Source organism: Tiliqua scincoides, chromosome 3, assembly GCF_035046505.1.
Source record: "Tiliqua scincoides isolate rTilSci1 chromosome 3, rTilSci1.hap2, whole genome shotgun sequence".
NCBI classification, from domain to species: domain Eukaryota; kingdom Metazoa; phylum Chordata; class Lepidosauria; order Squamata; family Scincidae; genus Tiliqua; species Tiliqua scincoides.
This window is the reverse complement of record NC_089823.1, coordinates 80,257,529-80,279,785: the sequence shown is the minus strand read 5'-3', so window position 1 is coordinate 80,279,785 and position 22,257 is coordinate 80,257,529. Positions and strand designations below refer to the sequence as shown.

The following is a 22,257-nucleotide window of genomic DNA, read 5'->3' as shown; positions in this document are numbered from 1 at the left end:
CAATATGTAGTGGATCAATTTGGACAAACACTTGTGAAAACCAATATGTACAGTATATTAGACAGCATGCAATTAAATATAGGTAAAGGTATAGGAAGAGGCCTACATTTTATCTTAAAAAGGCACTCAAAACACTAAATATTTCTAAAGCATCTTTGATGGACACCTCTCTCTCTCTCTCTCTCTCTCTCTCTCTCTCTCTCTCTCTCTCTCTCTCTCATGCATGCATGCAATTAAGCTACCAGTCCCTGAGCCAATGGGACACTATAAGATCCAAAGAGTCACACTACGTAAATGAACTCCTAAACAGGATATATTGTCTACATTCAGACATAACTATGCTTACAGCATGGTTTGTGCTAACTATAATTCAAAACTTGCACCATGTTTAAGACTTTCAGATGAACAACAGGCACATCATGGTTTAGAGCAACTCCTCTGTACAGAACTTTGCTCCTGTCTTCAAAAAAAACAGTAGCCTCTTGAGCAGAGCAATCACACTAAGTTCTATTCGCAAACCAGTTTCAAACCATGGTTTAAATTCCTAGTCTTTTAGCCTCCAACAAATCACAGTTTGCAGGCAGAGTCAGGTTTAGACACAAGCCATGGTTCTGCAGTATGTCTGTAATAGCCTGTTTCCTTGGGGCTGTTAAAGCCAAACAAATGAACTGCAAAGGATGTATCGGGAAGACTGGTGTTATCTTGCTTATGGGCAGTCTGAAAAATTATTCTGATCAACCATGCACGTAATAGAAAGATGACTTGCATTGAGAAACAGTTCCATTCAAAGGCTTTGACACAGATAACAAAAATTCCTCCTATGCTAGAATCAACTGAAATAAAAAATGCAACAGTATTTTAGAAACAGATTGCTACACTTAGTGTAAATGAACATTATAGTGCTGTTATGGTTAAAACTCTCCATTTATATATTATATACCCCCAGCTCTTTATTTACCTTGAATCCCCAAAGGACTAACATTGCCTCTCAATGCTGGCACATGATGGTACTGGTGTAGCCTTGAACTCTTGTACATCCATTGGTACCTGCCAATTTCCATTTCTGGTCTGGTGATCACTGCCAATTTTAGGTGGTAAAAAGTCAGTGTCTCCAGCAAAGTTCACTTTTATTTTAAGCACTTTTATTCAATTCAGTTTTAATATCAAAAAGCAGGCAGGGGAGCAGAAAAGTAGACATCTATGCAGAGCTTGCAGAAACAGTCACACCCACACACCAGTCAGAAGAGCAAAAATTAACTAGCATTATATTTTAGAGCCTAGGAATACCAGTAAGATTTTAAATGCCTGCTACATTCTTCAACACATATATAAGCTCTTGCGTCAAGTGTAGATTTGATCTAGAGTTGCTTTTAAAAAAAAATTGCATTTCCACTATTTATCATATTCATCCTTCTCCCTTTTGTTGGCAGTCAGCCCATCTATAACAGATAGGGTATATAGGGGAACGTAATCAGATTGTGGGAAATCATGCTAACTATTTTTAACTTATCCTATACCCAACTGAGCAAGATGATCATTCCCAGATGGAGAGAGAAAAATCAAAGTACAGTTTCGAGTGATAAAGTATCAGACAGTTTATGCCTTAAGAAAACAAACAGATAAGAAAAAACAGTAGTATATATAAAAAATAGTGTTTTCTCTTATCCCAAAGCACACTTGAGCGTGTTCTTTAGTAGCCCCGCTCTTTGTACTCCTTCAAGTTAGTGATATAATTGAGCAATATCAAGTTAAGTAGCCAATCATATTTATTGCTTTAAAATCTACAAGGAAGGAACCTCAGAATCGTAATACTGTGATCACCATCATCAAGTCACTTTAATATCAACATTCTTGCATCCTTGGCTTAATTATCAAGATAGCAACCATAGATGGATGATTTCTTGAAATGCACTCTAGAAGTTCCTCTCTATGGTACCTGCTTCCATAACCTGGGATGGTAAATTGTGCTGGGGAATGTGTAATACAGGCTGTGTGGGGAGAAAAAGCACACTACTTTCGCAAAACCTTCATTTCTACTGTGGAACTCTGGGATATGTGAAATTCCATTCAAAGAAGGAAGGTTGTGCATTAGCAGCCCTTGTGTAGTATGCCCAAATATTCCCTTCTTAAAAACAATATTTAGTTGCCTCTAAAATCAGTGTAATCCGAGTTCTCCAGATATCCACCCAAGCAAGTCTAAGAATAAATTGAAAGTCAACCTAACTGCACAACAAGCATAAATATATGAAATGGGTATGGGTCACATCTGGGGGCAAATGTACCAATCTCCTTACATCAGCCCCGATTCCCTAAACCAGTGTTTCTCAAACTGTGGGTTAGGACCCAATTGGTAGGTCGCAAGCCAATTTTAGGTGGGTCACCATTCATGTCAATATTATATATATATATATATATATATATATATATATATATATATATATATATATATATATATATATATATATATCCCGCCTTTTTGCTCCATGGGCGCACAAGGCAGCCTACAACAATTAAAAATATAAAATTAACAATTAAAAACAATAATTAAAACAATTTTCAAATAATTAAACATCTAAAACAAACCCCGTGGATTCTAATACAAAAGGAGAAAGACAGCCAGCCAGCCTGTCAACAGTTAAAAGCTTTTTGAAATAAAAAGGTCTTCAGTCCACGCCGAAATATTAGCAACGAGGGAGCAGTTCTCAATTCTAAGGGGAGGGTATTCCAAAGTTCGGGGGCCACCACCGAGAAGGCCCTCTTCCTGGCCGCCGCCCCTCTCACCTCTCTTGGTGGCGGCACAGTCAAAAGGGCCCCCCCAGATGATCTAAGAGCCTGGGCAGGATTGTAAAGAAGAAGGCAGTCCCTCAAATACCCCGGACCTGAGCCATAAAGGGCTGTAAAAGTCAAAACTAGCACCCTGAATTGGGCCCAGAACAGAACCGGCAGCCAGTGTAGCCGCCGAAGCAACGGCTCGACAGAGTCAAACCGACGTGCCCCAGCAATGACACGAGCAGCTGCATTTTGTACTAGTTGTAATTTCCGGACCGTCTTCAAAGGCAGCCCCACGTAGAGCGCATTGCAATAATCTAATTTAGATGTCACAAGGGCATGGGTTACTGTGGCCAGGTCCGCACAGCTCAGGTACGGGCACAGCTGGCGAAACAGCCGAAGCTGAGCAAAGGCTCCCCTGGCCACCACTGCCACCTGGGCCTCCAGGTGCAGCTGTGGATCCAGGAGAACCCCCAAGCTGCAGACCTGCTCCTTCAGAGGGAGTGCAACCCCATTCAGAGCAGGACGATAGTCCAATACCCGAGCTGTAGATTTCCGAACCAAAAGCACCTCTGTCTTATTCGGATTTAATTTCAGCTTGTTCGCCCACATCCAGCCTCTAACCGCCTCCAGACAGCGATCCAGGACCCCAACCGCCTCCTCAGAATCAGGGGGAAAGGAGAGATAAAGTTGGGTGTCATCAGCATATCGATGGCACCCCACTCCAAACCCCCGGATGACCTCTCCCAGCAACTTCATGTAGATGTTAAAGAGCATGGGGGATAAGATGGAACTTTGCGGCACCCCAAACCTAAGAGGTCAGGGTGCCGAACAGGCATCCCCCAGCACCACCTTCTGGGATCTGTCAGCCAGGAAGGAGCGGAACCACTTCAAAACAGTGCCTCCAAGCCCCAACCCGGTCAGCCAACCCAGAAGGACACCATGGTCGATGGTGTCGAAGGCTGCCGAGAGGTCCAGCAGGACTAACAGAGTCGCACTCCCCCTGTCCATTCCCCGGCGAAGATCATCCACCAAGGCGACCAAGGCAGTCTCTGTCCCAAACCCCGGCCTGAAGCCAGATTGAAATAGGTCCAGATAATCCATTTCCTCCAGTACCCTCTGAAGCTGGGATGCCACCACCCGCTCAATCACCTTGCCCAGGAATGGGATATTTGAGACTGGCCGAAAATTGTTTAAATTAGTGGGATCCAGGGAGGACTTCTTCAGGAGGGGGCGAATCATCGCCTGCTTCAAGGCAGGTGGGAGCATCCCTCCCTCAGAGATGAGTTCACCACCCTCCCCGTCCATTCAGCCAGCCCTTCCCGGGCAGCCCTAATTAGCCATGCTGGGCAAGGGTCGAGCGGGCAAGCAGCAGGTCTCACACTCCAGAGAATCCTGTCCACATCCTCAGGCTCTACAAGCTGAAAAGAATCACAAATAGTAGGATAGACAGGTTCCCCGGGGACACCACTAGATATGCCCACAGCACCGTCTGAGTCATGCCAAATCTGATCGACCTTCTCTTCAAAGTGTTTTGCGAACTCGTCACAGCGAGCCTCCGAGTGCTCCTCCCCACCAGTAGGGGGGGCCAGATGTAAAAGGCTACGGACCACACGAAAGAGCTCAGCTGGACGGTTCTCTGCAGATGCAATGGAGGCAGAGAAGTATGTCCTTTGAGCTGCCACCACCGCCTTAGAGTAAGCTCTTAACTGGGCCCTAGCCCGTGTATGGTCAGATTTGGTACGAGGTCTTTTGCCACTGATGCTCTAGACATCTGCCCTGCCGCTTCATCATTTGCAGCTCCTCAGAAAACCAAGGAGCCGCTCTGACTCTGTGACTGGGTAGAGGACACTCGGGAGCAATCTCATCCAGGGCCCTGGCCATCTCCGTATTCCAGAGATCGGCCAGAGCGCTGGGTGGGTCTCCAGCTCTGGAAACAGGAAAATCCCCCAGAGCCCTCAGGAATCCATTTGGATCCATCAGCCTCTGAGGATGGATCATAGAATGTGGTCCCCTGCCATTGCGGAGGTGAGAGGCTGCAACAAGCCTCTTATATTATAACAAGCCAAATATATTGACTTGATGCTGCCATGGTATGTGACTGCATTTGGGGAGATGTTACAGATCTGTACTTTTAACAAGCTACGTACTATGTATATTCTTTTAACAATGATAGTCAATGGTCCTTACTCCTGGGTAAGTGTGGTTAGGATTGCAGCCTAGGATTGTTAAAAATGTTCCTGCTTGATGATGTCACTTCTGTTCATGACATCACTTCTGGTTGGCCCTGACAGATTCTCATTCTAAAAAGTGGGTCTTGGTGCTAAATGTGTGAGAACCACTGCCCTAAAGGATCTGAGATATACTGATATGTATCAGAAATAAAAACAACTAACAGTTATTCCTACAAGAAAACAAATCTTTCAGGTTCATATATTTTGTATTCCTGTTTTAAGAAAAAAATGATTCCATTCTACATATATGCTATTCTTCACATGTTTCCTAATGCAAATGCCCAAATTATTTGACTGTGAGTTCATTTCCGCTTGCTGCCACAATCGTTCCTCTGTTTGCAAGACCACAATGGATGCCACAGCAACCAAGCTTGATCTCAAACAAACAGAAAATATTGGCAAGGCTGATCATTCATAGCATGAGTAATTTTGCACACATTTGGGTTATCTAGAATCCCATATCTTTTTTACTCTCCTTAAATATGTAGTAGTATTATATAACCGTGACATTTTTGCCCTTTCCATAAGCCCATCTTCCAATTACGCTACAAAAGATGTTTTTCTAGAAGGAACTACTAGTGACCATCAAAAGGTACAGCACAGTATCTTATTATTTTGCTCTGGATATCCTGGTGTGATCAAAAACTGAAGTGGAACAATTTTATTAAAATTTAGTTGCCTTTTATACAATTTAGTTTGAACAACAGACTTTCAATATGAGCTTGAGACTATCCTTTAGTGGGCAGTGACAGTGGGTCTAAATGATCAGCTTCTCAGTGCCAGGACAAAGGAATGCTTTGTGTGATATCCCTCCAACATAGCTGGAAGAATACTCTTGAATTGCAACAAGACCATCATATGAGAGCATCATGCTGTTAGCAGGAATCAGAGCAGGGAAGAGAGGAATAGACTATTAGCACAAAACTATGTCACACTAGTCCCACCGCTAGCAGTTTTGCAAAATGTGGGAATTCTCTCTCTCTCTCTCTCTCTCTCTCTCTCTCTCTCTGTCTTTCTTACATACACACACACACTGAACCAAACCTCTGCACCTCTCTGTCGCAGAAGCTGATGCTACAATGACTGAAGCCTTAAATAAAAGGAATATTACTCATATACCAGCTGCATTAACCTTTACATGAAGATTTTGTTTTTGATTTTTGCTTGCGCTGATTACATCCAGAAGGACAATCCTATCAGTAGAGTTTTGCTTAGATCAGGGTGAATAAGTATCTTTTTTTAAAGAGACATTTGGGAGAAATTCTTATTTAGTAGCAGGTGTGCTCCTGTGCTGCTGACTACATCAATCACCTATCACAGAGTAGTGTCTGAAGCCTCTCCAAAAGAGGATCTGCACTGCCAAAACAGAGCGTGAGCCATCGCCTTGGGAGAGAAGATCCTTCAAAGCAGAAATGTGTGCAGTCCACCATATTGGGCTCTTTTGTTCATAGATCACCTCTAGAAGAGTAATTTGCACATGGAAGCCCATTTCCACCAATCACTCTCGCTCATTCATGGCTACTTTATTAGTCTTCGCCAACTACACTCTGCATCCCATGCATGTGCACCCTGCTTGTAACACATCCCATACATGTGTGTTCTGATTGTAACACATCAGTGTTGGTCTAATGTGTATAACCTACCAAACACAACTTCTGGATGTGCTTCAGTGATAGTGGCACAGCTGCAGTGCTTGATGAACTCATGTTATAGCATCCCTAAACCAAACTTTTGTGCCCAATGCTTTTAGGGAGATCTTGTAGGTACAAGCTTCCCTTTGAGATGACAGATCCACACATATCTATCTGTTTGTATGAAGTTGACCACTCTGTTGCAAAGGTAGAAGTGAGTGAGTTTGGGGTCGTCCAACTTCATGAGCCTACAAAGAATCATCCAACTTCATGAACCTACAAAGAACTGCTGGGTGGGGGTACACCAGTTTTGCAGATGACAATTTTTACCACACTTGGACAAATTTTGTTCAACTTGGGGGGGGGGGGGAAGGACCAAAGTACCAAGGAAGAGTATCTACTTTGCATGTGGAAGGTCCTAGGTTCACCCTGCCAGATCTGGAAAAGGCACCCATCTAAAACCATGAAGAAACACTGCCAGTCAGTGAAGACAATGCTGGCTTAGTTGCAGGAGTGCCCACTCCATGAGACTAGGTAAGGTGGACTGTATCAATGGCAGATTGTTGGGGGGCACAAGGGATGCTTTTCTTGTTGGGGGTCAATTTGGGGTGCTCTTCTCCCCGAGTTTGCTAGTTCCCTCCATGCATACTGATATGCTCTGTCCACTAAAAGCAAGTGGATAATCTACTTTGCTCCTGGTACGATTTCTTCAAACATGGAATTGAGGGACTTCTGGTATGAGTTGCAGGGACCACGCCAATGAGGAAAAGGTTTCATTTACCCAGTCCTTTTAAATCAAGCAGGCTATCCCACACTTCTGTGTTTGAAGCAGCCACTCCAGGAACAAGATAAGGGGTTTATTTATTTATGAGCAGGCATGGTAGCAGCAGACCCAAGGCAACATCAAGTGGCGTTCTGGATCGCACCACCCCTGCCTAGATGTACCAATGTCTTTCTCAGTATAAATCAGCTGCACCTGCACACGTTCAAACTAATACACAAAATTAATATTTTACTATTTTATAATACGTAGTACACAAACTACTGAGAGAGAAAAAAAATCATATCACCAGGCTATCACTTTGTGTGTTCCAATCCTGCTTGATTTGAAGCCTATAGCCTACCTGTAAAACTTTCCATAGCAAAATACTGGGAGTCATACGGATGAAGACGGACAGGATCATGCCAATGACCACTTGTGAGCAGAAGGTTCTGATTCCAAAGTATTAAAACTGAGCTCAAACGTTAGCTAAAGGCCTTCTGCAAAAAGGACAAACCACCAAGATGTAGGTCTGTCTACACAGAGTACAAACAGGTTATACTTGTATTGCAATTAGTTTTTCATAAATGGACAATTTTAAGGAAGCCAGCTATATAATTTTAAAAAAATTCCTTCAGATGTCACCATTTCAGATTTCTTGCATTTTTATTGATGCAGCATTAAACATGTTTCATTTGAGACCTACCAGTAATTCCTTAATGAAGTGTTAATGATCACATGATGTTTTATATACCTAATGCTAATGTTTTATATACTTGCAATATATAAAGCACAAGCTTATTTATTCACTACTCATATATAACAATGCTTTCTAGTTTTGTTTTAAAATCTACAATAACCTTCTGGCTAGTTTTGTTCTGGACATAGAAGCTATTTCTGTAGCATTTCACAGTCATAGTGGGCAGGTTTTTCCTTTTTATTAAATACAAACATCTTGTCCATGTTGATGTGTATCAAGATGTATTTCTTCCACTGCTGATGTAAAATGGCATTCATTTTACCCATTTATTCCATCTCAATAAATCCGCCTATCCCCATGCTCACTTTTTGATTTAATTTAATGCCTGCAAGATAAACCCTGTCATTTACAATAATTTATAAACCTTCAGCTTTAAATGCACTCAATCTGTCTTGCAGCTCTGTTAAAATATCTGTTCCAACAATTACATGGACAACATTCATGGGTTATTCCTCTGATAAGGATTTTTTTGATATTCAGAATAAAGCAAGCTGTTAACATGAACATTGCCCAGTTTCCCCAATTAAATAAGACCAAATGTCATCATTGCTTATCTTCAAAAAAACAGAAATCTTAAGGATATTGTAAATCAAAGAACTGTGGATTTTGCCTAAAGGAGATGTTCTTTATGTCTTCATATAAAGCTAGGGGTTGAAATATCTATAATTATAGAATGTTTTGTAACTGAACAGATGTTTTTGTTCCATAATAACAAAAAAAAAAAAAAAAGAGAATTTTCAATATTCAAACTTTTACAAACATTTTACTAGCCTGTAAAGAATCTCTGCACCCCACCCAATGGAGGTGGGGTGAACAAACCACCTTTCACTTGATGTCCTGATTTTTCAAACTGTGAATTGCTTTTTTTTGACAAAGATTATTGCTTTTTCAATGACTTAGAGTGCGAAGTTTTGTAAAAAAAAAAAAAAAGGTTGCTGTGTGGCTCTACTACAAAAATGAAAAAAAAAAAAAATCAAATTCATCTCTCACTAAAACCATCACAGAATTCCCGTGACCGTGGACAGAGCAGGATTTCATCCCTAATCTGTTAAAATTATTTTGAATATTAGGATATTAAAAATACTTTTGGTGTATAAATGAATGTTCAAAACAAACAAAACTATAAAATTTAACAGTGATGAATACTTGGATATCACCCTGTTCTACATTTAACGTTTCAATCCCACACCAACAACAGGTCCATAATTGTAGAACTGATGAAAAAAGAAAAAAAATTATTTGTAGACCTGTTGAGGTTTTAATGTTTTGGTGTTTTTAGTCACAGCATTTGGGAAATGTTTGCTTTATGGTTTTAAGTTCAGAAATTCAGAATAGATATTAACAGGGCAAAAAAAATTCATTAAGGGTGCAATCCTAACCCACTTTCCAGCACTGACATAAGGGCAATGCAACTCCGAGATAAAGGAACAAACATTGCCTAACCTTGAGGAGGCCTCCGTGACTGCCCCCCAACTGCAGAATGCAGCACATGCTCCACTGGCACAGCTATGCCAGTCCTGGAAATTTGGTTAGGATTGCGCTCTATTTTTTTTCCCCAATCTCAATGTTAAGCCCGCATTTTGTGTCACAGGCAGTAATGTATCAAGAAGTCTTAGGTGCCTGTTAAATATGATTTAAAAAAACAAACGCTACCATCAGTAAAAGACACTGGATGCCAAGGTTAAAAAAAAAACAAAAAAATGGAACAACCCAGAGAAATTAACTGGGCCTAGACTCTATTTCAACGAACAGTGATGAACAGCCCAATCCTATGCTTGTCTACTCAAACGTATGTCCCATTTTCTTCAATGGGGCTTACTCTCAAGAAAGTGTGCATAGGATTGCAGCATTAGATACATATTGTGTTTTAAGTCCTGCTGATTTCAGGTTTAATTTAGTCATACCTCTGAATTTAGGCATAGATTCTTTTAATTAATACTGAAAACAGAAGTCAGAGAGTCTGAAGTCTATTTGGGGGGGAAAGAAAAGAAAAAGACAGTCTTACAGGAAGAATAAACCAATTCAATAAAGGCAAAGGAAGAATAAGGTTCACAGTGTCTTATTACAACCTGCTTTATAGGAAGTGACACTAAGGTACATCCTTACAGAGCACCTAGGAAAGTGACATAGATGCAAATAAGACTGAATTAAGTTGGCAAGCATGAGAAAATAACATTGATGTGTGGCCCTAGCCTTTTTAAGTGCTCCGAGCAGTTCCCTAAACTCAGATCATTTGTTAAAGGGACTGGTTTACATAACCTCTTACAGATATGAACCATAACCAAAAGACCATGAGCCTAACTCCATGATCCTCAGGGTCTTTACTCCTGTGTTACTCACACACCAAGCCCCCCTCCCCGCCCCAGTTGAAATCAAGGGAAATTTCAATAGCAGTTCCTGACATGGCATAGAAGCTGTTAAATAAATTTTACAGGGCTACTGCAAATATCTCGAGTGAATCCCAATAGCTTTTAAAATATCATTAGTTAACTTACTTTGCCAGCATGGGGGTAAAATATAATAATGACATCACCATCTTAAGCCCAAATATGTGGAAATCACCAATTCAAATTGAATTATTGTCAAAACAGTTTGCTTTATAGTCGAACGCTCATGATTTGCTCTTCAATTCCCTTAACAAAAATTTTAATTTCATTCTGTCATTTCAAAAGACAACTGTTTACTGTTAAAATATCTTTAAAAGAACTTGAACAGACATTCACAGAGCTCTTTTTTTAATAAGAGGCACCTGTAAAACACACACGTGTGTGGTTCAGAAATAGACATCTTCAGTAACACTTGTCACTGCCATGGCATGCTTATGGTTTTTCAAAGAGTAATCTCTTTGCATTCAAATGTTCCGAGTAGAATCGCTAGGGTATTATACCACACCATGGGCCAACTGCTTGCCAAATTTCACTTTATTGAAATGGGCAGCTAACTGTTTCATACACATATACAGTTAACTAGGAAAAGTGGTTCTCAACATTTTCATTGCAAATTTAATTGATACATTTCCAGGCACTCTAAACCAGTAATTTAGAGAGGGTAATTAGCAGCTGCGGAAGCTGTGGATGTAACATTAAAATAGCTACAAGTAGACATAATAGGTCTCCATAGGTTTTAGAACTGTAGCGTATGGAAGAAATCATTACCGCTGGCGGTTATCCCGCACCCACTAATGTGCACTTATTCCCTTTCCGGTTAGTGACTTTACACAAGTGTAAATGGCTGCCAAGTTTCAGCAATCTCATACATTTACTTACTACAGAGCAGTCCATGTAACAATGGAAGTGATTAACCTCAATACATTTATTCTGAATGATTGACCAAACTTTAGCACAATAAATCACGAGCAATGCCCAAATTAATTCTCTCTCTTGCCACAGCTGTTTACTGGTTTCTAAATCTGTGTTCTGGAGCACTTCTTACCCAACACTGTGGTGCACTTTATTCCCCCCCCCCCCAAAAAAAAACAACAACAAAAAACAACAAACAAACCTGGAGCAAAAATCTCCTTCCCCATACATTACAGAAAGTGAAACTCAAGATATATGTTCTGGAGAAAGCAAAATAGAATTCAATGTAAAGTCAACCCAAATTGACCGAAAGCTTCACATGACACTAATAAAATCCAACTTCACACATCCTAATAAAAGCAGGCATCCTCATCCTCATTCCTCATGTTCACACACACACAAACACACACAGAGCAATTTTTCCTTAAAATAGCTATAAATACAGAACAGCTTTGATCTTGTGGGGATGGCTGCAAATGCCAGCCTAGAGATGAAGGGAGATTTTGCTGTTCCGTTAATCTGCTGTCAAGTCATACAGAATAAAAATCACCAGATGACAGAAGATGCAATCATGATCATTTAAGCACCGTTCTAAATAGGGTGGCAAACACAGCCTAAATCTTTTCACTGAAGGTTCTTAAAAAGATTTAAACAGTCTATTGTTTGGACCTCTGGGTACCTTTTTTCTCTTGGCTTTGTTCTGTATTTTCCTCGGCTGCAGTTTCCATGGCTGGCTTTATACCATCCACCAAAAATGCTTGCGCTCCCCGCCCCCAGCAAAGAATCTTTCTGTCTCTCTCTTCCTTGCTTCCCTTCTGTCTCTTATTTACCACTGCAGTGACTGAGTGGCTCTGTTCTTCACTACAGTAGATTCCGCTCCTTTCCAAAATGCACAAAGTCTTGTCAGCTTCAGTTTCGATCTGCCTACTGGTCCATAAAGATCTCTGCCAGGAAACACTCAGCCATACGTCAGAGACCCCAGTTACAAAATAGCAATTCTCTGCTCAATTGTCTCCCTGCTCACGACGGATCTGCAGCAATGGGAACTTCGAGGAGCCAGCCTTCCTTTTCTTTCCGGGTGCTCGCCACTTTCCTTTGCTCCCCTATGAATGTTAATTCTTGGATGAAGAATAGATCTGTGACATCAGAAGAGGGACTGCATTGGAGGGAGTGAAAGGAGCCCCCTCCTGTTGCATGACTCAGCGACGACACTAGCCCCCCTCTCCATGCGCTCTAAGAAGAGTTCATGTCGCTACACAATAACAAGGCTCCCTTTCCCATGGGACCCTATTATTGTGCCTGAATTTTGATTTATGCCATATGCCCTCCGTTCGGACACAGATCATCAACAGAATGAGCCCATCTCCTAGAGTTTGGCTTTTTTACTTTTAGGATGCATTGTTTTAACTTATCTTTTTTTTTTTTTTTTTAAAGCACACGTCTGCACATGACAAATACATTTGTGCAAGTGCTCACAGCAGAGTGAAAATCTTTTCATGCTTCTAAGGTAGTTAAACATGATGTACATGATCCCAAATTAGTGAATATAAAAGTGCAGGTGTATAAATACAAGATGGGCTTTGCATTTATTTATTATTTGAAATTTATAGTCCACCTTTCCATTAAACATAATGCCCCAGGTGCTGCAATTAAGAGAGAGAACGATAAAAACAAGAAACTACCATATTAATAAAGGAACCTAAATTAGCAGGAGACAAACCGTCATAGATTAGGAGTCCATCAGAATAAAAATGTTTTGTCAAACTGATGGAAAGCCAGCAAGGATGGGGTTAAATTAGAGCTAGCAGCAAATTCTGGGCATGACTGCAGACAAGGTACTTTTTGGGTCCCAGCCAAATGGATATCAGATATTGGCAGGACACAGGAGGGCACCCCCTGCCAGGTGGGCAGGCTCATGCAGAAGGAAGCGGTCCTTTAAGCATCTCGGCTCCCAACCAGTTCGGGTTTTAATTGATTGTTTTTAAGGGAAGTGCAATATCTCAGGTTTCACAGCTGAATGCTTAACATCATCCTCACCTGTTATTTACAGTTTTATAAAAGGGAATCTTGCATCTTTATAGATTGTGAGCCCTTTTGGGACAGGGAGCCATTAGTTATTTGATTTTTCTCTGTAAACCACTTTGTGAACCACTTTGTGAACTTTTTTTGTTGAAAAGTGGTATATAAATACTTTTAATTAATTAATTAATTAATTAATTATAATAATAATAATAATAATAATAATAAATACCCCTTTTTAAATACAAGCTTAATGATTACAGAATGGGGTTGGCATTAAGTGAAGTGCTGTAAGCAGCACCCAAGTTAAGTGTCCAGTTTTCTGAGATGGTGTTCCCCTTTAAGCCTGAGAAATTTGCTAGTCTAAAATGTCCAGAAATAAACTGAAATAAACTCAGTTAGCAGGGATTGAGGAAATATAAAGGACCCATCAGTCAAGTCAATGTTGCAAAAGCTAGACTGAAATGCTTTCTTTAATGCAAAAACAACTTTTGTTATGGGTTTTTTGTTTGGTATTTTTCACTGGGGATCTGAAACTGAAACTCCAAGACAGATGTTTCATTTGCTAGAATCTAATATAACATGATGGAAAACTTGATTGTCTATTCCAAAAGTGAAATTTTCAATATACTCTTAGTATGAAAAATTATCTGCATGTGGAAAGTTGTGATACTTGTTCATCCCTAGTTGTCTTCTTGTCATTCTCAATTTCAGTTTTCTGCGTGCAGGGGCTTTGTGACAAGGTGGGTGGGCTGGGAAGAGCACATTCAAAGATGCCATTAGTATCCTGCATCCTGAGGTTGTTCACAGGTCCAGTCAAGCTGAGCTAGTGCCAAATTTCACCACCCACTCTTCTCTCTCTCTCTCCCCCTCATTGTGCATACATCACCACCACCCCCACAACCTCCCATTCTTGTCAATTCTTCTAAATTAGCTGAGTAGGAAGGATCCTTGGAACTGAATTTTTCAGCTCCCAGTATTCTCCTCATCCAATCAGTGGCTAAGGAAGAAAGAAAGTGGCAAAAGGTGAGAGTACTTTTCCCTGATCAAAAGGGTGATCAAAAACAGGAGTGCAGTGGTGGCCACCTCCTCCATCCTAGCTCCACCACCACCATCTTCAGAGCTACTGCAAGAGGCAGTATGGGTGCTCTGCACAAGTCTGCTGCCTCCATCAGTGCTTCACTCAAAGCAGCAGTTTCACCTGGCCTCATGGTGGGAGGGTGTATCTCCTGTAATTTACTTGCTTGAGGACTGCATCATGTGCTTTTTCTGATGTTTGAATAATCTCTTAGAGCAGAGATGTCAAACCCATCTCATACAGAAGGCCAAAGTTAGCATTCATGGTGCCTGCTGAGGGCAGAAAGTGACATCATTGAGCAGATGATAGCCAGAAATAAGTACTTTGTTCTCACAAAGAAACTCATTATGTTTGACACTCCTCTCTTAGAGAGTAATGAGCAGAGATGGGCAAATCCAGTGCAGCTTGACTTAAGTCGAATCACGAATCTCTGCCTCCTATGACTCAACTTGAAAACAAGTCCTAATGGGCAGACTCTGTGTCCTTGGCCTCCTCCCCTCCCTCATCCCAAGAAAAAAAATGAAAATGCCCGTCCTTCATCCAATGATCATCGGTTCCTTCAGGGATGGAAAAGAGAGCCCGCTCTCATCTCTTCCCGCCTCCTGCTCGCTGCAAAAGCAAATGTTAACCCTTCCCTGCCTCCTGGCTGGAACTTCCATGCTGCTTACCCGGTCTGAACGATGGCCCCACAAGGTCTTTCACACCACAAAAAAGTAAGCAAGCACATCCAGACACAGAAAGACTCAAGCCTGCAATCGTGGGGACCGAGTGCTGAGTCAGTGGCCTCAGACTTGAATCAACGCCAGAGTCATCGACGCAGGTGACTTGAGTGTACACGAGTCAGCAAAATATATGCATTTTTGCGACTCGGACTCAAGTCACCTGTCTCGAGTTCCCATCCCTGGTAATGAGCCAGACTACAAGGCTTGCATGACAACGCACTACAAAACCAGGATTGTTGACTGTTTAACACAAGCACTAATTACCATTAACACAAGAGAACAACAGCACTTCAGCTCTCCTTGGCAAGAGCAGTGAACAGGGAGAACACTCTTATAATCCTCCCTTGTTAGAACCGCAATGGAATACAACTTCATTTTATAAACCTAAACATTTCTTCACCTTTCCACTTCCAGAGCATTCTTTCCATGCTGCAATTGCCATCCTTCATTGACTCCCCTTATTACAATGTACCCAGATGACAATGTTGTCAGATCCATCTTGCAACATCTTGCACCTGATAGACACAAGCTCCATTTTGTGTGTGTGTGTGTGTGTGTGTGTGTGTGTGTAAAAGAACCACAATTGCAACCCTAGCCTGCCTCAGTGTGAACAACATGCATTTGAGGCTTTGAACGACTCTTGTAACTTCAATCAAAAGGATCCTATCTGTAGGACCTCCCTTCATGCCCTGTCCCAGAAACAGATGTGGGGGCACATCACTAATGCCCCAGTTATGAACAGCAGGAAGCAATAAAAATGGGCAAGACTTTCTAATGAGCAATTTTAAATTAAGGTTTGAAGGTACCGTTGCTGAATAGGTCTTGCTTGTGAGCAAACATTATAAAAGGATCTTGGCTGGATAATATATTCTATTGAGCACTGTATGGAAGCTCCATTTTATTTCCTCTTCCAGTTAATTATGGAAGAGTAATGACACAACAGCACCAAAGGACTCTCAAGTGGAAGCCACCATAGCTCTCCCAATGTGTGTTCTGAAGGAGACATCAGAGTCAGACATCAGGAGAACACACCTGCATGCATATTAAAGCAAAACATTACCTAAACAGTATGTATTGTATTGGCAACCTTCAGTCTCGAAAGACTATGGTATCGCGATCTGAAAGGTGGTTCTGGCATAGCGTCTAGTGTGGCTGAAAAGGGAGTGACAATCCCTTCCACACTGGGAGCAAGTGCAGTCTTTCCCTGGTCTGTCTCCCTGGCTATGGGCCTTCCTTCTTTGCCTCTTTGCCTCAGACTGTTGGCCAAGTGTCTCTTCAAACTGGGAAAGGCCATGCTGCACAGCCTGCCTCCAAGCAGGCCGCTCAGAGGCCAGGGTTTCCCACTTGTTGAGGTCCATCCCTAAGGCCTTCAGATCCCTCCCGCAGATGTCCTTGTATCGCAGCTGTGGTCTACCTGTAGGGCGCTTTCCTTGCACGAGTTCACCATAGAGGAGATCCTTTGGGATCCGCCCATCATCCATTCTCACGACATGACCGAGCCAACGCAGGCGTCTCTGTTTCAGCAGTGCATACATGCTAGGGATTCCAGCATGTTCCAGGACTGTGTTGTTTGGAACTTTGTCCTGCCAGGTGATGCAGGCAGTATGCAGGCATACTAAACAGTATGATGCAGCTTTATATAAGAGATTTCTTCATTAGAAACTCCTTAGTACAATATATGTAAAATTAAAAACTTGCGCATAGCTGAAAAACACTTTTCTATCACCACATGCATGTCATCACACTTTGAATGTGTAGATTGCAACCTCTGGCATATATAGTGCAAACAGAAGCATCCATTGTAAGCCTGTGTGATACATCGTTTTAGTTTCTATTGACATTATCATTTCTCTTTCCTCTGCGGAACTCAAGGCAACAAATAAGATTCTTCCCTCTCCCTTTCTATCTTTCTTAACACATACAGAGTGTTCTTCCCCACAACTCACCTCCAAAAGAAAACGTAGCATGGGATTAGAAGAAAAAATTATAGCTGGGCCAGAAGGAGATTGGTGGGCTCGTCACTAGGGATAAGTAGCCTTTCTGTAGCCCTTTGCAAGTATTCGCTTAGGATTATCCTTACAACAATCCTCTGTGAGTGAGCTTTACAATTTTCAGCTTTTTCATCTCATGGCACTCTGACAAGGCACTAAAATTGTCAAGGCACACCATTGGTTTTTTGAGAATTGACAAGGCACACCGCACTGCTGGTGGGGCTCTCATCTCCCAATGGCCCTCGTAATAAATGACCCTCCCCCAAATTTCCACATCACAGTGGTTGCAAATTATTGGGAACCTAGAACACCAAAACAGAAGCAAATGTTTCCCACGCTTCGGTAAAAAAGGGGAAGATAGGGAAAGGGAGAATGGTCACGAGAAAGCAGCAGCATATTTTTACATCAAAACATTTCAGAATTTTTGAAATACGTGGCCTGCACTGCATGGCATCATAAGGGATTGGAGATACTGTACAAGTGGTGCCTCGGTATCTGCGTGAGTTCTATTCTTGGAACCCCCACAGATGCAGAAACACACAGATAATGAAATCTGCAGGTCAGGGCACCCAGACCTCCAAATATGACAGAGCTGTCATGTCCGGAGGGTGTTCTGAGGCCTGGGGAAGCAGCACACAGCCTCCCTGGGCCTCAGAAAGGCCTCCACAGGTGTTTAAAGGGCACTTCTGGTTTTCTGGGCCTCTGTAGGTCTCAGAAAGGCTCCTGGAAGTGACTGGAACAAGGTTCCGGTCGAGTCTGGGAAATTCAGTGGGTCCTCAGCTGCAGATTCAGGACCCATGGTGAATCCATGAACCCACCTGTATACAAGTCAGATAACATTGTTAATTTCAAAAACACAAAATAGATAACACAAAATAGTTTTATTTCAACAATAGCAACACCCTTTTCAGAGAAGCAAGCCAAAGCCAAGAGAACCGTGTTCTTTGAAATTGGCAAAAAAAAATCTGCATACATTCACAAGTAGGGGTTAATGTATATTAATGAATTCCTCTCTACCTAATCCTTTTTAAGTGCCAGTGCCAGGAACTGAAACGTGATGCATCCAAGTGTGAGGATTGCCTCCCACTTCTTGCTACTTCAAAGTTCTAAAAAAAGAATAAACCAATGTGTGGGGGTAGGAGGGGGAAGTAGGACACGTCTCAAGTACAGTATTCCCCCCCCAACATGAGAAAACCATATGGTTTGTTGTTAACAAAACTCGAACATATCAGCCATTCCACATCTTTAGCTAATACGTACTTATTTAAGATGAGGACTGACACACGATGGTGCAGTTCTCCATCACCTGGTCATAACTGTGATGGGGAGGGTCTTCCAATGAAATTGACTTCCTGCCTAGTTGCAGCAGAAGTGCATCAAATGTCCCTGCACCACAGCCTGAAGCTTCTGTATGTGCTTGCGCCCAAGGGACAAAGCAAAACAAGTTCCCCCTTTCACCCTCACTGTGCACATGGCACTAGACCTGAGTCAGTATTAGCAGTTCAATTTGCAGTGGGCATCATCCTGCAGGTGTGAGGAAGACAAAGCCAACAAGTTCCCAGCTGTAACCAACTATCTTACTCCTCCTCTACAAGTCACTAAAGAGCATGGAATTGTCTGGACTAAGTTGCAAACACTTCCTTGTTTAATTGTTTTCACGTCTAAGAGAAACTGAAAAAAAAGAAGTTCTTGAATGGTATGGCACTGCTGAGAGGGAGAAGTACCTTACACTTTTGTTTCTTTCCAAACGACTACAGGAGGATATACAAACACTATTCAATAATACTGTTTTCCCCCCCCTGTGTATGGATATGTAAACAACCATCATCCACAAATTTGAAGTAACACTTTCAGATCTCCACAATGCAGATGGGTAACATATTATGGGTTTCCACATGCGACAAATCTTATTTTAGAAAGCAGAAATCCATAGAGGTGTTATCTTCTGGGCCCACAATATTTCACATCTTTTCTTCATGTAAATCAGCAGTCTCCAAACTGGAGACTGCCATGTCTCAAAAAAGCCCTCCCCATCCGGAGCGGAGCTTACCATTCCGCTACACACACACCCGTTATCAGTATTCAAGTCAAGTTCACTTTTGAGCACTTTCTCTTCAGCATTTGGCAAACGACTTTCTCTCCCAAGTTTAATCATGTCTCATCATTGGATTTCACTTGGCTCCTGCTTTCCTTCCTTGCATCCCTGAACACATACTACTGCATAGTCCACATATTGCATCGTTTCCACGTATTCATGCTCTCTGTGTAGAAATTTGATCTGCTTTCATAATCTGCTAGTTTTCTCTTGCTTCTACCCTTTTGGAACATCAAAGATTGATACAGCAAAACAGCTTCCAGGGTTGACATCTTCTATTCTATAACTTGGGCTTGCAGTCTTCAGAGCTCAGGATCTAAAAACTAAAATGAACTGAAATTTTGCACAAGACACCATTTTTCTTTGCGACTTCACTGGGTTTTATCTCGTACGTTACCATTTTGGAAAACTTCTCTCATGTAGTGATGCAGTCAAATTTGCAACTGGAGATTTTGCTATTTCAAACTCCCCTAGTTCAAAAAGCCACAATCCATTTAGAAATGAGTCAAGATCACTTTGAATTTAGATTGCGTTCAAAAAGGGGTTCAACACATCTCTTCACAGTCTTAACATGCTCAGGAGCATCATTTCCTTCCAAGAGGAAAGAAACTAAACTTTTCATTGAATTGAAAGCATGGGATTTATAGTTTTCTCTGCCCCAAATTCCATTCAGGAGGCAGAAATCTTGCAGCCCCCTTCCTCCCTAAGCAGCAAATGAAGTTCCTTAGTACTCTCAGAAGCATCACATTCAGGTAGAGCGACTGGAAAAACCTTGCCTCCACCTCTATCAAGTCTTGCCAGTTACCCCTTTCTCTTTTGAGAAGATTTTTCATCTGAAAAAGGGAGTCACACTTCACCCATTTGATTTTTTTCAGAGCTCACTCAGAAAACCTAAAAAAAATGTGCAAGCATTTGCTAGGAAAACAAAAGCAAAAATGAAGGAAGTTTGCCCATCACTAATCTCATGTGTTTACAGGTATAAACTGTGAGCATTTTCAGGAAGGTTTTATTTTAAGACAATCAACTTAAAAGCTGTCGGTTAAGAGTATCTTATAATGCAATCCTATACACATTCAGAACATACTTACCGGTACATCAAATTCACCTTTAAGGTCACTAGTAGACACTTGCCTTCTGCAAAATGTAGTAAGTCCAGTCTTCCTCCTTGCTTTAGAACAAGCAAGAGGACTAAGGATTATCCTGCAGTTCTATGATACCTTAGATTAGCGATTTTCAACCTTTTTCATCTCATGGCACACCGACAAGGAACTAAAATTGACAAGGCACAGCATCAGCTTTTTGACAATTGACAAGGCACACTATGCTGCCAGTCGGGGGCTCACATCCCCCACCGACCCTACTAATTAATGACCTTCCCCCAAATTCTTGTGACACACCAGTGGACCACTTGCAGCACGCCAATGTCCCACAACACAGTGGTTGAAAATGGTTGCCCTAGAGGCTGCTTCGTGATTTATAAATGCCAAGGATTGTGACTATAATGGTGTTTTGGCAGCAGTGCTCACCCCCCCTCCCCCAAGTAGCTGTTTGGTTAACCATTGATGCACATAGCCTAATCTGCCCTGTCTGTTTCACAAACCTCCAAAAATTGGGTCATGACCCACTGGTGGGCCCCAGACCCACAGTTTGAGAATCGCTGAGTTAGAGGAATAAGGTGCCAAGAAATCCCAATGTCAAACCATTATGTACCGCTTCTTAAAGAGAATCTGCATTAATTCCCTGGCAAAATCATCAGGCCTAGCTATAAGTGATATGTTAAATCAGAAGGAACTGTTACTTTGCACATGCACAAAGTGCAGAAGTTGAGCTTGTGCTTGCTTTGCAGAGTGGAAAGAGAAGAAAATGAGAGCTGGGAAAACCTGGCACACTCACCTAGCAGGAACACCACCTGTGAACTTGTTAATATGTTTGATTCTTAATGAAAAATGTATGCATGCACTCGATACCCAATATTTTAATTAAAATGTTTAAAGAATATATATGGGGGAAAAATGACTATAAAAACGCAGTCTGCACTTTACAATTCCCTTGACAATGCCAGGAGCCTTGTCAACAGTGACAGCTGAAATCTAACCATTCCATGCCACTTACACACTCACTCTGTCATATGCATAATCTAAGCAAGCTTCTTGGATCCCAAGGTACATTTTACAGCCTACTTTTAGTAATGCACAACTTGATGCGATAGAAGCCAAGAAACTCAGAAGTTTAGTCTGGGACACATTCTGCCTAAGCATTGTTGAGACTTTCAGAACAGTACAATGAACCTGATCACAAAAGAACTGTAGGGTGAGCTGAAGACAAGACTAACAGCTCTTGATTCTGCTTTCCCAGAGTGGCTGTCTAGTAAATTGCCTTGCCAGTGTAGGATTATTGCCTACAGTATTTGCTTCTAACATTCTGTCTACCCGAGACACGGGCTGTCAAACCCTTCCCTTGGGAAACTCAATATAAGTCCAAGAGTATTCCAACCAGGAAGGAGAAAAAAAAAATCTGCATTCACATTACCTGCTTTTACGTTTTGAATAAAACTGATCTCCCACTACGACCAAAGGCAAAATTATATTACGTGTGAGAATAAGGACAGAATTTTTTTTTTTTTTCAGTCACGCAAAACAAACCTACACAAAGTTCGTGATTGTGTCACCTGCATTTCAACCTTCACATACTGTATATACACTTGACAAGTAGCTGCTGGTAAATGAATAATTCAGTTCATAACTACTGATGTTGTTTGTTTCCTCAACACAAGTGCCTAAGGACATTTCCACAAATCAGCAGCTACTTTTGCTAGAGGACCAATGTGATTGTGAGAATACCAAGAAATTCTAGCTCCCCTCCAAGCGGCCTTTGGTGACAACTTCGTGTCAAAAGCAAG

General features: G+C 41.6%; 1 protein-coding gene across 2 annotated transcripts in view; it reads right to left on the bottom strand.

The window, feature by feature from the left end:
• The window catches only part of GPM6B (glycoprotein M6B), a 119,274-nt gene that overhangs the window by 29,657 nt on the left and 67,360 nt on the right, over nt 1-22,257 (bottom strand). Inside the window, exon 1 of one of the 2 annotated variants that reach the window (XM_066620062.1) lies at nt 12,133-12,267. The exons of the other annotated variant lie outside the window; for it this stretch is intronic. Within the exon in view, the coding sequence (XP_066476159.1) occupies nt 12,133-12,181 (49 nt within the window). The 5' untranslated portion in view covers nt 12,182-12,267. Of the gene's footprint in view, nt 1-12,132; nt 12,268-22,257 lie in introns of those variants that run through there. 2 annotated transcript variants of the gene reach the window in all.